The 16,920-nt window shown below is 43.1% G+C and overlaps 1 protein-coding gene across 6 annotated transcripts in view; it reads right to left on the bottom strand.

Moving 5' to 3' along the window:
• Nucleotides 1-16,920, bottom strand: part of cbl (Cbl proto-oncogene, E3 ubiquitin protein ligase) — a 122,685-nt gene that overhangs the window by 35,311 nt on the left and 70,454 nt on the right. For all 6 annotated transcript variants that reach the window (XR_009656855.1, XR_009656856.1, XM_060943853.1 and 3 more), the window contains exons 3-4: nucleotides 9,528-9,674; nucleotides 9,272-9,428 (exon numbers count right to left, since the gene is read on the bottom strand). Coding sequence is in view for 4 of the 6 variants with exons in the window: in XM_060943853.1 (XP_060799836.1) it covers nucleotides 9,272-9,428; nucleotides 9,528-9,674 (304 nt within the window). In the remaining 2 variants the exon portion in view is untranslated. The remainder of the gene's footprint in view (nucleotides 1-9,271; nucleotides 9,429-9,527; nucleotides 9,675-16,920) is intronic.

Below are 16,920 nucleotides of genomic sequence, written 5' to 3'. Positions count from 1 at the left end.
GTACACAAGAAGGGGAACCTGCCGATGACATCACGCGCGGAAATTAAAAGGGTAGGTGACTTTGGTCGCAAAATTAATATACTTGTCGTTGTCAAAAAATTATGTTTGATATATCATTTTGAAGCTAAAAGATTTCTCTATCTAGTGATACCATTTATATACGTTGTCAAAATATATTGTATTTTATGCCAAAGAATACATCCAATGGTGGAATGGCATTTTAAAAGGACAACAATTCCCCAAGCCAATGACAAGAACTTTCGTGAGAAATAACGCGAACGTCTGCATCATGAGGGATTTGCGGGCGGGAGCGGGACAAAATATGGCAGGCGCGGGCGGAAGCAGGACTGAAAATCAATTCTTTGCGGGAGCGGGACTACACAATGCGGGAGCGGGACTGAAAATTCTGTCCTGCGCAGACCTCTAGTTCAGAGCTTTGGACAACTAGTCACAAAAAAAAAAAAAGCCCTAAAAGGGGTTATGTTTCATGATGCAGGGTTTCCCATACATAGACCATTGTGTTGCGCAGCACCACACAATGGATTCCTATCACCACACAATCAGACTCGCGATTTTTGAAAAAAAAAAATTCCGTTGCGTATTGTTCCGTTCATTCATAGTGCGCTTACTTCTTGTTCACGGGTGCGCACACAGAGCGATGGAGAGGCGTGTACACAGGCCTGCCGTTGCGCATATAACCCGGTGTCACGGTCTGATCGGGCGCTGGTATAAAAATTTACCATGCGCAGACCGATTTTTTTTTTCCCGGTCAACTTCCGGGGAGTCTAGACTGGTGGTAAGTTCAGACCGTGACACCGGCCTTATTGCATTATCCCGTTTATCCCGCTTCAGCATTCATGCAAGTTATTAATAATGGCTTGACATTCACAGTAAATAAGGATTTCCCACTAGCCTAAATAAAATGTTATACTCGCAGGGATGCCTAGTTGATGCGATCTGAAGCATAAAATCTGAATATTTTAAGAAACAATGCGGTAGTTGAGAGGGGCTACTGTAGGATGCCCATAGGCTAATAATAACTTCGTATTTATTTGACTATTATAATTTCACTGACACTCAATGTTTGCTGCTTTAACCCAGATGAGTATTGAAAAGTTGTTTCTGAATTGCGAGCGGGATTTCTCAGCTATGAATAGGGTAAGCACAGAGAAATTCAGTATTCCTTTGTATATTTTTTTGATGTAATGGAAATTTTTGGTGCTTTGATGAAGAAAATGTACTTTTTTATCCATAGATTAAAACAGACCTCAGGAATCGGCTCCACGGGGAACACCCGGCAGCCTGCTTACGAATCTCCATAAATGGTCCCGAACCCAGTGACTTCCCTTACAATAGGGCACTGGAGGTTTTTTTTTTTTCAGGAAGCCACGCAGAATTAAATGTTCTGATAGGGCATGCAGGCTTTGCATCAATTAGGGTAATGCTTTTTCATTATTGTTAGTTGCCTTGGTGTTACCTTAAGTGGTTTCTTACATCTAATTATGATATTTTATTTTGTTGTTACATTATACTATTTATTTCATTTTAGTATTGGTTGAGGTAAGTGTTAAGTTCAATATTTAAAATAAAAACCTCCAGCTTGTTTTTTGCAATTTATTCCTTGAATGTCAACTAAAGAATGACTGAAAGATTGCCACCAAAAAGGCAAAAAGCTAAGGTCAAAAACTTCAATTTTGGTGAGTAATTTTCATAAATTTAAAAGACAGGTTTTCCACCAACATCAAGCCCAGCAAACTAATGGCCTGCCCTGTAATGTAAAGTTGGGTCGAGGAATGAAACCAGGCAGGGTTCTGGTAAAAATTGTTTTCGCTGTCTTCTCTTAAAGAACTTAAAAGAATTTAGATTGAACTGAATAATCTCAAATGCTTCTTGTAGCTTTAAAATAGTCCCAGCCGGTGACTCTGAAGAAAAATACTGTGTGTTTGAACACCGCCCGCTGTAAACACTTTACATACACCCCAATGACCGACTCCACCGACCGCCACGCACGATTCCCTCATCGGCACAGTGGAGCACCACAAATTGCTACCTGGTCTGTGGGAAACACTGATGATGGGTATGGGGGCTTCTCCGTATGCGGTCCTCTTTTCTGGCTGAGCCGACATGTAGCTTCACTATGAAAAACGGCTGAATTTTTTGCATTCCTCAGAGAAAGCGCTTCTTCCAAACAGTTTGCTGCTGGACCCCAACCCTGCATATTTAACTGCATTATGTAATTATAAACCCCTCGCACCATGCGGGGCTGGAATACTCATGCATCCAGTTCTCATTTCATCCGTCCTAAACTACTTGTTGATCTTGATGGTATTTTAATATCCACCTGTCTCGTTTGCATTCAGAAACGCTTTAATTTTTACATGGTGACTGATGTGTGCAACCTCAAATGTATAACATATGGTCAAAGGCAAATATTCGCAAATGGTTCCTTTTTTTAAAATAACTTTTCTGCACGCACTTTGCATGTTAAACATTCGTTGAAAGCGAGTCGTGAGCAGCTTCTCCAGCTGTATGGAGCACATGAATCGGCTCTGACGTGTATTTTCGACAATTACTTTCGCCCATTTTTGTTCAGTGCACCAATAAAATGTGAAGATGGATGGATTTCTCCTCCTGTGAAATAACACTGAACTGGAACAAGACCGACTGCGAGCTCCTGCTCACTTACGTACCCCCCGCCCACATCGGAACGCAAGCAATCGAAGGAATAGGACACTTATGAACGTCGACTTCAGCAAATAATGAACCCTGAAACAAGTAAAGAGCAGTGTGTCTCTCGCCAGGGATTTCAAACAGCATCCTGGTAAACTGGCGTTTTGAAATAGCGTTTTGCTTCTTGTAATGGCATCAAAACACACACACAATGTTTCGTAAATACTCTGTGGTTGGTAGAAGAGAGCAACTGGACTTGCTTGAAAAGTCTTGAAGACGTTTCGCCTCTTGTCCGAAAGGCATCCTCAGTTCTGTCTGTCTAATAGGGTCTTCAAGTCTTCAAGACTTTTCAAGCAAGTCCAGTTGCTCTCTTCTACCAACCACAGATTACTGTGTACCTGGACGACTGAGTATCTTCACAGATATGTTTCTACGCACTTTGGGATGAGTTCCCTTCGACTGGTGCGGGAGTATGAGAGGACTTCCAGAAAACTGGCAGACATCTTAGCCAGAGAGGATCGTTCATTTTTATCAACCTGGAACGACCATCACTGAACAGAGGTGGGGGTCTATGACCTCTATCAGCCACCTACAATGCAGCCATCAGCATTCTGATTCGGATTCTATGATGATCCATGAGAGGATAAATACTGGATACTCCCTATTAGACAGACAGAACTGAGGATGCCTTTCGGACGAGAGGCGAAACGTCTTCAAGACTTTTCAAGCAAGTCCAGTTGCTCTCTTCTACCAACCACAGATTACTATGTACCTGGACGACTGAGTATCTTCACAGATATGTTTCGTAAATACGTTCAGTCGGTAAACAGGAAGTTGATGTGCGACAGACCTGAAAACGGTACACACGGTATTGAGGTATTTCACTCACGTGACCAAGTCATGTGATGCTGCCATTTTGGACGGCACGGCTCGAATCAGTTTGAATGCGAGGAAGGCGACAAACGAAAAACAAAAGAAAAAGGAGCGAGATACAGAAAACACCTTCACTATCCAGCGACATAGGGCATTTACAGGGCGAGCAGAGGGAGAGGTATTTGCAAAAATTGAGGTTAGCAGGCTTAGAGAACGACGTTTACCTGCTTCCACCAGGACTGTTCACTGACGTACGGAAGTACACGAAGCCCTCGTCTTTACCTGACTTCGGCCCACATGATCCGTATACCTATGTCGTTAAAAACCCATCGCCATACACAGGTATTGATCTGAAAGCGTATACGAGTTTGGATGCCTACAAATATTTTGTGTCAGGCTGGGTAACATGCCTACATCAGTGGGTCGTCCCTGGAGCCGGTGGTCGCCATCTTATTACAGCTAAGGTTTGTTCACATTTTCATTTACTTTCGGTCCTCAGGATAAACAAAATGTTATTAAATGTCATTGAAATAACTTCTTAGTCTGTTGAGACATGGCCCGTTATAAATTTGCTGTTACCAGGCAATGACCAAGAACTGTATTATTAGGGTCGGTGTCTGTGTTGTAGCAGTGTATTAGCAACTAGCTGTTAGCACTAGCTAATGTCAACAACATCATAGCTGGTATGTTACTGTAGCAATATTTACGTTCAGTCATTTGGATGACTGTTAAAACCTTTCAGCCTCAAGTTTTTCCTTTACTGGATTTACTAGTTTACTGAGCTAGCGCGCTCGGCCGAGCCGGGAGCCATCGCGCGCTCCCCGGCCGAGCCGGGAGCCATTGAGCGCTCTCCGGCCGAGCCGGGAGCCATCGCGCGCTAGCTCAGTAAACTAGTAAATCCAGTAAAGGAAAAACTTGAGACTGAAAGGTTTTAACAGTCATCCAAATGAATGAACGTAAATATTGCTACAGCAACATACTAGCTACTGTTGTTGACATTAGCTAGCTTGCCGTCCAAAATGGTGGACACCGGGGCGTCACGTGACCCTGTGACGTCAGGTGAAATACCTCAATAGAACCCCAAGCTGAAAAACTGTACCAAATATCAAGCAGGTGTGATTTGTAGTTGCTGAGAAATTATGAAAAATTTTGTAAATCCATGCTACACGTTTTGTAAATACGTTCAGTCGGTAAACAGGAAGTTGATGTGCGACAGACTTGAAAACGGTATACATGGTATAGAACCCCAAGCTGAAGCTCAGTACCAAGTGGCTATGACTTGTGGTTGCTGAGAAAAAGGGTGTTTTGGACGGACGGACGGAGATAAACCAGTATACCTCCTCCTCCTTCAGAGCGGGGTATAATGTAAAAAAAAATAAAAATAAAATACACACACACACACACACACACACACACACGTGATAAAAAGCTCTCTTTTAAATGTTTTGTCAGTGCAGTCATAAAAAGAAATTAGTATCATAATTCAGATTTCGCCATCTTTCCTACTCCTACATTATGAGAGTTTAAACAATTTTAAAAAATAAATAACGACCAGTTTTGGGTGAAGACCGTTTCGGGGAGAACGAGCCAGTCTCTCCACACAAACCTCAGCTGTAAACCCTCTAATCTACCGTTTTATTCAGTTAAACACAACTCCGTTCAAACCTGATTAGGAGTTAAATGCAATATTCATCTCATCTCATTATCTGTAGCCGCTTTATCCTGTTCTACAGGGTCGCAGGCAAGCTGGAGCCTATCCCAGCTGACTACGGGCGAAAGGCGGGGTACACCCTGGACAAGTCGCCAGGTCATCACAGGGCTGACACATAGACACAGACAACCATTCACACTCACATTCACACCTACGGTCAATTTAGAGTCACCAGTTAACCTAACCTGCATGTCTTTGGACTGTGGGGGAAACCGGAGCACCCGGAGGAAACCCACGCGGACACGGGGAGAACATGCAAACTCCACACAGAAAGGCCCTCGCCGGCCACGGGGCTCGAACCCGGACCTTCTTGCTGTGAGGCGACAGCGCTAACCACTACACCACCGTGCCACCCTGAATGCAATATTTAAAAAAAAAAAAATCACCCCTTATAGGTCAGTTTTGGTAGAACAGATCTGCACGTGGGCATCTAACACGACTCATCTGACCGTCTTAAAAAGCATGAGATGAAGGCACTGAAGAGTTGTCGTGGATATGCTCTGATCAAACAGCTTTTATTCAGATGCAGGAAAAGCACGGCCTTACAGTGAAGAGCTTCGTCAAAGAGCAAACAAGCTCTCTGCAAACAGTCTGCCTATTTCTGGCTGACGGCGAGGCCAAATAAAGAGTGCAGTTCTCAGGAACACGACTTCGAGTGCTGAGCATCACGCCACACGCACACTGCTTAGACAGAGTGCGCACATGATGTGAGCTACTGGCTTAACATTTTGTTCAGAGCTCAGATCTTTCCGATAAGGGAATAATTTCAGAACGCAGAATGATTCAAGCCACCAAACATACTCAACTACCATTTCCTGAACATTTGAAAATATACGCCAAATCTTCAGCTTTAAAACCACTGACCTGAACCGGAGCAGATTTAAAAAAGATGCCCTTCTTTTTCCAGAATTAGCCCTGATGCACAGGGATGAGGAGAAAGCAGCTTAATTAAAGGGTGGATATGATGTGTAATGATAGGCTGCCTCACTGCGAGCCCTCGCTGATGTCTGCTTGAGAGTACTCGGTGTATTGAGTCGATTACTGACACAGGAGCTCAGGCTGCTAAACGCTCCTCTACGAGCAGTTGTGCTGCTGCAGAAAAGCAGGAAACCGAAACAATAGACTCCATTGATATTGTTCACGGAACAACAAGGATTGCTGAGAAGTATTTGCTTTAAAAAAAAAAACCTTCATGACAGCACAAAGCTGGAGCTAATGCAGCTTGTACAGAATTCAACTCCATTGTGAACCTTTTGGTAGCTGTAATTTGGTAATTGTTCATTTCACACAGTGCAACAGCAAATATCTGTTAAACACTTCTTCACCTTGGAATAAGAAAGGGAAATAAATGTGTTGGGAGAAAAGGGACACCACAGTGTGGGAAAGGAGACTGGACTGGCGGACATTAACTAGCAATTTTCGCATTTGTTGGTCTGTATTTCAAAAGCATCGGGCTGGATGGACGAGATTTAAAGAAAAAAAAAAATCGAATCAGGGCTTAGTAGTAGTCCGACTGGCTGGGGCAAATAAATGTTCGGTCCGGACAAATAAAATCCGACAGGACGAGCTGAATTATTGCCAACTCTCCGGGAAGTTCTGGGAGTCTCCCGCATATTGATAGCAGCTTCCTGAGAGAGAGCACGAGCGCATGTTGATCGCTCTCGTCTTGCTAGGTAGACCAAATCAGTGCTCTGTGTGGGCGGGCTTTATGGCTTCTCTCTGAGCGAGTGAGAGAGCATCCCAATTGGTCTACTTAACAAGACCGCCCAATCAGTGTTCTGTGTGGGTGGGCTTTACATTTTCTCTATGAGAGAGGGGAAGAGCATCCTAATTGGTCTACTTAACAAGACAGACCGATCAGGATGTTCTCCCTCTTGTAGAGAAAACGTAAAGCCTGCTCACACAGAACTTTGTCTTAAGTAGACCAATCAGTGTTCTACTGTATGTGGGCAGGCTTTACGTATTCTCTACGAGAGAGAGAGAGCGCATCCTGATTGGTCGGTCTTGTTAAGTAGACCAATCAGTGCTCTGTGTGGGTGGGCTTTATGTTTTCTCTATGAGAGAGGGGGAGAGCATCCTGATTGGTCTACTTAAGAAGACAGACCGATTGGTGTTCTGTGTGGGCGGGCTTTACATCATCTCTCTGCGCACGCGTGAGAGAGCGAGCGCATCCTGATTGGTCTGTCTTAAGTAGCCCAATCAGTGTTCTGTGTGGGCGGGCTTTACGTTTTCTCTCAGAGAGAGAGCGCATCCTGATTGGTCTGTTTTGTTAAGTAGACCAGTCTTCTGTGTGGGCGGGCTTTATGTTCTCTCAGAGCGCGCATCCTGATTGGTCTGTTTTGTTAAGTAGACCAGTGTTCTGTGTGGGCGGGCTTTATGTTTTCTCTCAGAGAGAGCACGCATCCTGATTGGTCTGTCTTGTTAAATAGACCCATCAGTGTTCTGTGTGGGCGGGCTTTACGTTTCCTCTAAGAGAGAGAGCGCACATCCTGATTGGTCTACTTAAGACAGACCGACCAATCAGTGTTGTGTGGTCAGGCTTTACGTCTTCTTTCTGTGAGAGAGAGAACAAGCACATCCTAATTGGTCTATCTTGTCAAGTAGACCAATCAGTGTTGTGTGGGCGGGCTTTACGTTTTCTCTGAGAGAGAGAGAGAGAGAGAGAGAGAGAGAGAGAGAGAGCGCGCGCGCGCAAGCGCATCCTGATTGGTCCATTTTGTTAAGTAGACCGGTGTTCTGTGTGGGCAGGCTTTATGTTCTCTCTGCAAGACAGAGAACATCCTGATTGGTCTGTCTTGTTAAGTAGCCCAATCAGTGTTGTGTGGGCGGGCTTCACGTTTCCTCTCCCGGACAGTGTCTCTATCAGTTCAGTGTATCCAAGAGCATCGTGACAGTGTCCAAAAATAAAAAGAACCCCGAGCTAAAGTTTGGTACTAAGTGGCTATAATTTGTAGTTGCTGAGAAAAAGCGTGTTTCGGATGGACGTAAATTCCGGATGGACAAAGGTAAACCAGCCGGGGTATAAAAACCCTCATCGTTTGCTGGAAGAGAAGAGCAGGGAGGATTGAGAATCGAGCAGCTGTGGTTTGTTTACACCCGATACTAAAACTTGTAGGGTCCTCGCAATCAATCACCACAAAGACACGTACGGTACAAAAAGCCCTACTTGCCCGGGCATAAACTAACAACGATACGGGATTTATCTTGTAGTATCCTGATCTTTAACCCAGCCACATATAAAAAGTTGTACTACGTTTTCATCGGTGTGCCCGTATTGAACGATGTCTGCAGCACCAGAGAGTTTGAGATGTCGGGGAACTCAACGGATGGATCATTTTCAAAATCAATCATTGGAAAAGATCCTTCATCACGAGCGTGTAAGGCTCTATCCCATCGCAAAGAGCTACTTTCCGAAGGTATCTTGCCCGCGTGTCGGCTTCGAAACCGCAAAAGTTTCACCAGCTCTTTACATACCGATGGCAAAATTAGTTTACCTGACCACCACTTCATTCACCAGAAATAAACTCGCAAGCAAAAGTCATGTGATTGAATAGAACCTATTCAGGGTTTTAACCAGAAACGCAAACAGAGAGAGAATTGCCATCATCTAAGCGTCAGGTTATGGAAGTCTGAGCAGGGATTTGAGCATGGTTCAAACTAAATGTCTGAGAAAGCAATGATGTGGAGCTGCTACATGTTCAGGACTGAGTAGCTCTCTGATTACACCTGGATTGGAAACATCTGTAGAAATTAAACACAATTCATCACTGCCAATCTACATTAAGGGTTAATACGCATCTTTAACCTGATCACAGTGCGCCAACCGTCAACCAGACTCACGTCATTAGAAACGGTGTAGCGGTGTTCAGCCCCCACCACCACCACCACGCACAATGTTGCAGCACACCTGCAGTTGTGTGCGAACAGTGAACAATGGCCATTGTTTAAACCACAGATATCAAACAATAGCAGAGATAACGGTCTGTGTTGAGAAGTTGTGGAGCCGTGATCACGCACCTGAAACAGCCTGGTGAAGATGTCGAACTCAAACACCGAGATGTAGTCGTTACAGGTGAGGTCTATTGTCGACTTGAGGGCCATGGCCTCTAAACCAGAGCTGATTGGATGAAACTCGTGCAGTGCTTGTCGAAAAACCTTCCACTGGACGATCGTCCTGCAGACGTCAGAGAAACGCGCAAGAAAATCGAGTCGGTCAAATCGTGATTCAGATTACACAACAAGCTGAAGAGCGTTCAGCGCACGCAGCACTCACTTGTCTCCAAATGATCTCCTCCAGAATTCTGCTGCATCTGCCTTCGTGATCCTGAAATTATCCCCTTGGAACAGCCCGTTGGGAAAGATGGCTTTGAGCTCGGCCAGCATGTGGCTGAAGATTAGTGACAGTTTGGTCAGGTTTCGTCTGAAAGAAAAGCAAGCACAAGCACAACGTCAAGAATCATTTACAATGGCAAAATCAAGAAATGCGTTCAGACAAGTACATTTTGAAAAAAAACAAACAAACCCTATTCTCATCTCATTAGCTCTAGCCACTTAGATATTATTTCAGATGGTTTGCTGGTGCAGAGGATAGGACTGTAACACTCCAGGATCCCTGGTTTGATCCCGACATGCTACGAGGTGGATCGTTGACGCCAAACTGCCTCTAGATGTGCAATGAGTAGGCCATGAACAAAGAGGACACTGGGGGACAGGGCTTTTTGTGCTGCCGCCCCAAAAACTATGGAACTCGTTACCAAGTCGTACTCGTAACTGGAGAACTTTGGACAATTTTAAGAATAATGCTGAAGACGCATTTATTTAATGCCTCGGTCACAACCGGCCATACGTGCTCCTACGGCCGGTCTACGTGCAAAAAACGCAAGAAACGCACGTAGGGCGCGCGTGTGACGTGCTGATTTTCAAGCCGTCGACTGGCCGCAGAGGTTCTTTGTCATGTCAAACAAACTCTACAGGCGCTTACGTTTTTTTCAGGTTGCGTCTTTCTCCATGAACAACAAAAAAAAAAAAAAAAAAAAAAAAGGCAGCGATTTGGGAAACGCCAAAAATAGCACGGCCAAAAAAAAAAAAAAAAAAAAAAAATCGTACGTCCGGTTGTGACCTAGGCTTAAATTAGCTTTTATGAATAAGACTCATCTTTTTTTTTTCCCCTACACTATATTTTTATCGTAGTTTTAGCTCATTTTTCTATTACTGTATAGTTTTAGTTTTTAACAAGTAGATATTGTTCGATAGCTGTTTGAGAGTTAATCTTTGTGATGTGCAGGCGATCATATATTCATGCAGCCTGCGCACTATAAATGTAAATTATGGAACTATTCATTCAATTCATGATTCGATTGCCCCACAATATTTAAAAAAAAAAAAAAAAAAAATTTTCCTATTCTTTAACAACTTATTCATCATTCTCAAAAAAAAACAAACAAAAAAAACCACACACCCTTTTGTTTCATTTTCTTAAGAGCCATCAATAATTACTTATCCACATTTGTAAAGGTTGGTGTAAAATAGCCCGTGTTCCTTTTAGCTCATCGGCTCGAACGGTTATTCCACGAAATCGAGTCGTACATGAGCTGAAAGCTGACAAGGTGCGTAGCACTGAGTTGTCTATAAGCCACGTACGACAAGACTGAGTGGAATAACTTTTATTCTATCCACATTCACTGGATTCTCAGAAACAGCATTTTTAGTTTTTGCCAATTCGATAAAGAAAAACTATCATTTCTACTTCGAACAAACAGACGAAGTGACAGGAGCAATTTGTGAAAAATGGGGTAATTCTTCTGGACGGGTTCTTACCATCAGATACTTTTACTCCTTTTTTCCCCCTATTTTTTGGGGTTTTGTTTTCGGGTAGAGTTTTCATTTCGTCCTCGGTTGGTTCAGCAGCACGCGCCGCCATTTTGTTTTTCTCTACTCCCGGTATATGAGCTGATATCCTAGTAGTAGAGCAATCAGAGTGCATGACTGCTCATATCCAGTGAATGAGGATCGAATAACTAGCCTGTATTCCTTTTAGTTAACAGGGGATTATATTTTATGCCAACCTTCACAAATGTGGATCATTATTAATGGTCAAAAAAAACCAAAAAAAAAAAAAAAAAAAGTGTTTGTTTGAACAATGCAATTCCAGCAAGGATCAACTATAAAACTATCACACAGCCTGATGATTGAAATTGATTTTGTCAATCTGAATCATCATAAATTTGCATCACAATTTATCGTTGCACAATATACTGGTACAGGTCTAGAAATAAAAAGTGCATGAACGTGTGCGCAGGATGCTCTGTGATGGACCCACAGCCCGTCCAGGGTGTTTTCCCGACACGCTCGCAGTGTTCTTGGGACAGAGTCCGGATCCAATTTGACATTGGCCAGAATCGATGAAGATATTTATCAGTGAAGCAGGTGAAGGCAGGTCCTCGGAGGGAGCTGGAGAGAGAATAAGTGAGCAGGGAAGGTGACGGCTATGGCGGATGCTACTGGCCCCGGGTGCGAGGCGAGACAAGGCAAGGAGTCCGGCAGGGAGAGGAGGGGGGGAGAGCAAATGATTTACAGGCCAGCACAGTGGGGGATTGTGCAAGTGCTCCAGCCTGGAGAATTGACATGCACAACAGAGCGCGAGTGTGTGGCAGGACTGCAGCTGCCTCCAAGCAAGAGTAGCTCAGGCTCGCTCGCTCCCTCTCTCTCTCTCTCTCTACCACACACAAGCACAGGTGAGAGCGAGAAACCGAACAAAGCAAACAAGTCTCTCCTTAGCCGTGATGCTGAACAGACAGAACAGACTAATTTCATGGTAAAACTGAGGCTATCCCTTTTTCCGCCAGACAGCATTCATCTGCGCGCACACACACACACCCTGCATTCTCATGCTGTTCTCAGCATTTCTTTGAACTGATTGAGAAATGAAAGTGCAAAGTGCATTGCCTTTAGCTGTAACTTTAGCTGAAATTGTGGTCGGAACACCTATTGGGAAAAAAAAAAAAAAAAAGCCAAATAGTCACCACCAAGTTGTTCATTGAGAACAGCAAAAGGAAAGAGAGGGCTCGAGCCCCGCTGGCAGTGCGGATTTGTTGTTTTTGAAGGCCTGGCACAAAAAGGTGGCAATGCGCTGCCCTCAATGGGGAACAGCTGTGCTGCAATTCCAAACACCAGTAAAACACACACGAGGATGTTCATATATGGGGCAAAAAAAACAAAAGACCCCGAGAACGCTGGCTGTATAAAACAGAAATGGACAGTAAGTCATGACGGGATGGAGTGGAGTGCCATCCGAAAATTGATGAGCCTTCAACCACAGCTCACATTTTTATAATTATTAAAAGAATAACTTCACTTTCATCCATTACAGTTCAGCATGTAACCATTCACCCAATTCAGGATTCCATTTTCACATTTTTTTCCAAAAAAAAAAAATCATAAATATTCCTTTTGTTTAAAAAAAATAAATAAAAATAAAACCTTGTTTCATTTCCTTAACCAGCAATAATTATATACCCACATTCATAAAGTTCGGAGTAAAATCCAATAACCTATTAACTAAAATACTTATTAAAAATGAAGTTAATAAGAAACGGACTTTTCTTAGTAAACTTGTATGAACCTTTACATCTACCCAATTTGTTTCCCTTTTCTTTAGCTTTCAACAGTCCGTTTAAAAAAAAAAAAAATTCTTGTGAAATTTATTTTTAGTCAATCACACAACAGCTTTTTCCCCCTTTTAGATCCAGTTTTTTGGGCGTTTTTGCTGCATTTGAGCTGCTTTACTTCCACCTAGGGTGAAGTCACATGTATTCCCACTACTGTAGGTCATTGTCCTCTGTGGTCAAAACACTTAGTTATGAAAAACTAAGATTACACAGCATGACAATTATTACAATTCATGTTATTGATTTGAATAGTTCTAGATTTGTATTGCGATTTATCATCACGGAATATCTGCAAAACATGTTCACACCTGTTGAAACTTACGAGCTTTAAAGTGCATATCACGGGTAAATTCAGGAGCGAGATCAATGTAATTCTCCCGTTTTATATTAAACTTTGGTCAAATATGTCACATTTTGTGCAATTTTTTTGCCTTGCGCAATACCAGAAAAATTCAGTTGAAATCGAGCCATTTGAGGCGAATTGGCCCGCCTCTGAAAAAAACTTGCCATTTGGATTTCCCGGCAAACGTTGATTTTCGTGACGTCGCGTGCGGGACGCCTCCCTCTGAATCCTACGTCAGCGCTGGTTTGTTTATGAGAAAACGACCTGGTGGTTTTCTGCAAATTTCTTCACCGTTATCACGTAATTATTAAAATGGTTAACAGATGTAGCGTAGGAGGGTGTAGCAACACCAATCTTGATGGGATTAGTACTCATCGTTTTCAAAAGAGCGGACAATGAGAGAGAAATGGGAGCGCTTGGTCTACACAGGCTGTGCACTGAAACCGTGCAAAGCTCTCGCAGCCTGCTGGCGCTTCCGCAGGTAACGTCACGAATCTGGCTCCAGGCTCCCTTGGGATTTTTCCAGACGCGTTTTATTTTCTGCTGTAGACAGATGGCCTTGTGCAAAATTACCCTTCTGGATGAGTGTGTAAAGGGACATTCATATTTATAAAAAGGTTTTGGTCAATATGCACTTTTGTTTCATCACCAGGTTCCATTTTTATTTTGGTGCTCAGATTTAACACATAGCTGGGGGGGGGGGGGGGGGGGGGGGGGGGGGGGGGGGGGGGGCGCTAGTTACTAATTACTAAAGCTCATGTTACTATTCAGCTTGACAGCGTGCCGCTGCGCTGATGAACCGCTCATTTGTTTGTCTGGGAGAACAGCATGTTTTCATTTGGCCTTTAAAAGACTTAAAAAAAAAAAAAAAAAAAAAAAGTGTTTACATAAAACCAATGTTGATTCAAGAACAAATAAAATTTACAAGATATATTGTTCATTTTGTACGATGTTGTGATGAGCTTGTACTTTAAGCGCTTAACGTTGTGTAAATGACATACACCAAACTTACAGGCGTCGCCATCTTGGATTTTTAGTGATATTCAGCACCGGTCCGTGTGGTTTGTTGTTGTTGTTTCCAGCTCGCTCACTGTTTGTTCAATCAGCTTGAAATTCATGATTCCCACCTAGTAGTCAAATCTCTCATGTTGACTTGTTTTTCCAATAAAATCAGCTCAACACTTTGCTGTCTTAACGCTCGCGGAAGATCGGATCACTGGGGAAAATTTTGTATCCTTCCTTTAAAAAATGTAATTAATTAATTAATTTTAAAAAACCCCACCATTTTCTGCATTTTTTTTCATGGAGAAAAAATGAGGTGGTGTATAAATAATCAGTGATACTGTTTTGAAGAGAATTAATAAAAGTTTGAGCCTCTTATCCACAGCACATTCGCGCACCACCGTCAGTCATGCTCGGTGTCTACAATTTAAAGTGAACATACCCGCCAAATTCTGGCTTTTATGTTTAAACCCAAAAGGCGGACCGATTTCAGTGACGTGCTACTTTTAAACCTTCTCGGTGCAGAATTGCAATCTACAAGAAGCCGCCTTTATCTCCAATTCTTACCCTGAGACTCAAAATACTACGTCTCTATTTTTGGTCCATTCATTTCTGATGGAGGTTCTCATCTCATCTCTCATTATCTCTAGCCGCTTTATCCTGTTCTACAGGGTCGCAGGCAAGCTGGAGCCTATCCCAGCTGACTACGGGTGAAAGGCGGGGTACACCCTGGACAAGTCACCAGGTCATCACAGGGCTGACACATAGACACAGACAACCATTCACACTCACATTCACACCTACGCTCAATTTAGAGTCACCAGTTAACCTAACCTGCATGTCTTTGGACTGTGGGGGAAACCGGAGCACCCGGAGGAAACCCACACGGACACGGGGAGAACATGCAAACTCCACACAGAAAGGCCCTCGCCGGCCCCGGGGCTCGAACCCGGATCTTCTTGCTGTGAGGCGACAGCGCTAACCACTACACCACCGTGCCGCCCCTGATTGAGGTTCTCATGAATGGAAAATTAAACCAACGGAAAACGGTTGCTGGTTTGTGACCGGGACAACGAACGGAAACAGAAATTTGATAAAAACACTGGATTTTCAAAATGTTCAGAACTTTAAGACATATTTACAAAATTAAACAAATTTTCACTTCAGATCTTCACACTTTTTCCATTGGAGACATTACACAACACGACGACAACTACTTAAAAAAAAAAAAAAAAAGGCCTGTTGTGATTACTAGTTAAACCCTCATTAAAACAGCACCATCAAGGAATTTGTACCATTATTTAAAATAAAATTAAAAAAAGGTTATTGCAAACAGGTGTCACAAAAAAAAAAAAAAAAAGTGTGCATTTTGTTCAATGAAAGCATTCCGGCACATAATGGATACTGAAATTATGATTGTCATTTGACTCACCCTAGTATACAAAATCATACAATGCCTTTCTTAAAAAAACCATCATCCTCTCAAACCGCCCCGAGTCAGAACTGGAGCCGTTCCCATGGGCGGAGCTTGTTTGTTTAATGGGTATGGTAGCAGGACCGAATGCTATATGAAGCCCCGTCCCTTCCTGTGGGACTCCTGCCAGCACTTTTCACTGCGAATCCTCCTTTTGAACCCGGAGAGCCTACAGAGCATGAAGGCTGAGTGGACAGCGAGACTGGATGGCAGTAATTATCCAAACTGCAAAGCCAGGAGGAGTTGGGAAGCGCGTACACGAAAAACATGCAGAAAAAGTGGGTTTGGATCACACGTGCCCTGCTTTACGGCAGCATTTATTGTGCAAGGCCATAGCTGCCAACATTCCGAAATTGTAAATAGTAATACAGGGTTGGGTACTGAGTCTTGGTGGGGGGTCGGAAGCCCCCCCCCGCCACCGACAAAGCTTTCTAGCAAAACTACCCTGAAAAATCACACAAACTAAATAGTTTGACAAAATTTATTCTACAAACTAAACTATCTTACATTAATTTGCAAAGTTCTTTTCAACAATGTACGAAAAGAGTCAGTGAATCAGGCAAAAACTTCAAACAATGCAATCGGCACATATAACTTTTGACAGAGTACACGTTAGAGAAATAGACCAGAGCTTACTCAGTCAACAGTTGATGTTATTGCACCACAAATGTCTCGCCGACATGGAGCACGAAACGCGTAGTGATCGCCCTTACTTGAAGCGCTGGCCCTTCCCCTTAGCCATGCTTTCTTTAGAGATTAATACTACGCTACATCTTCATAAAAGCTTGAAACGCCATGCTTTGTTCAGAAACTTCGTGAACAAAGGCCAGACGATAGCGTGCCATGGATGATCCAATAGCATCGTTGATTGGCTGAGAGAACAAGCAATAGCCAATGAAATTTGGCGTAGTATCTGCCGCTTGGAACGAAGCGGTGTTTTATCAAATACGAATCCCACCAGTGATAGACTTTGAAAATGACCCATGAAAATTGGCAAAATCGTATTTTATTGTAGTATTTTCGTAATCAAAATGACAAATCGTAATAAATACGATTTATTCGTAGTAGTTGGCAGCTATGCAAGGCTTTCAGATCTGAAGGCTGACCATTCTGTGGAAACGTGTGGGCATTGATCAGACAATATATCCGAGACTGGATGAAAACTCCCCCCCCCCATCCC

This window comes from Neoarius graeffei, chromosome 17 (genome assembly GCF_027579695.1).
Source record: "Neoarius graeffei isolate fNeoGra1 chromosome 17, fNeoGra1.pri, whole genome shotgun sequence".
Classification (NCBI taxonomy): domain Eukaryota; kingdom Metazoa; phylum Chordata; class Actinopteri; order Siluriformes; family Ariidae; genus Neoarius; species Neoarius graeffei.
This window is presented reverse-complemented; position numbering and strand designations above follow the sequence as displayed.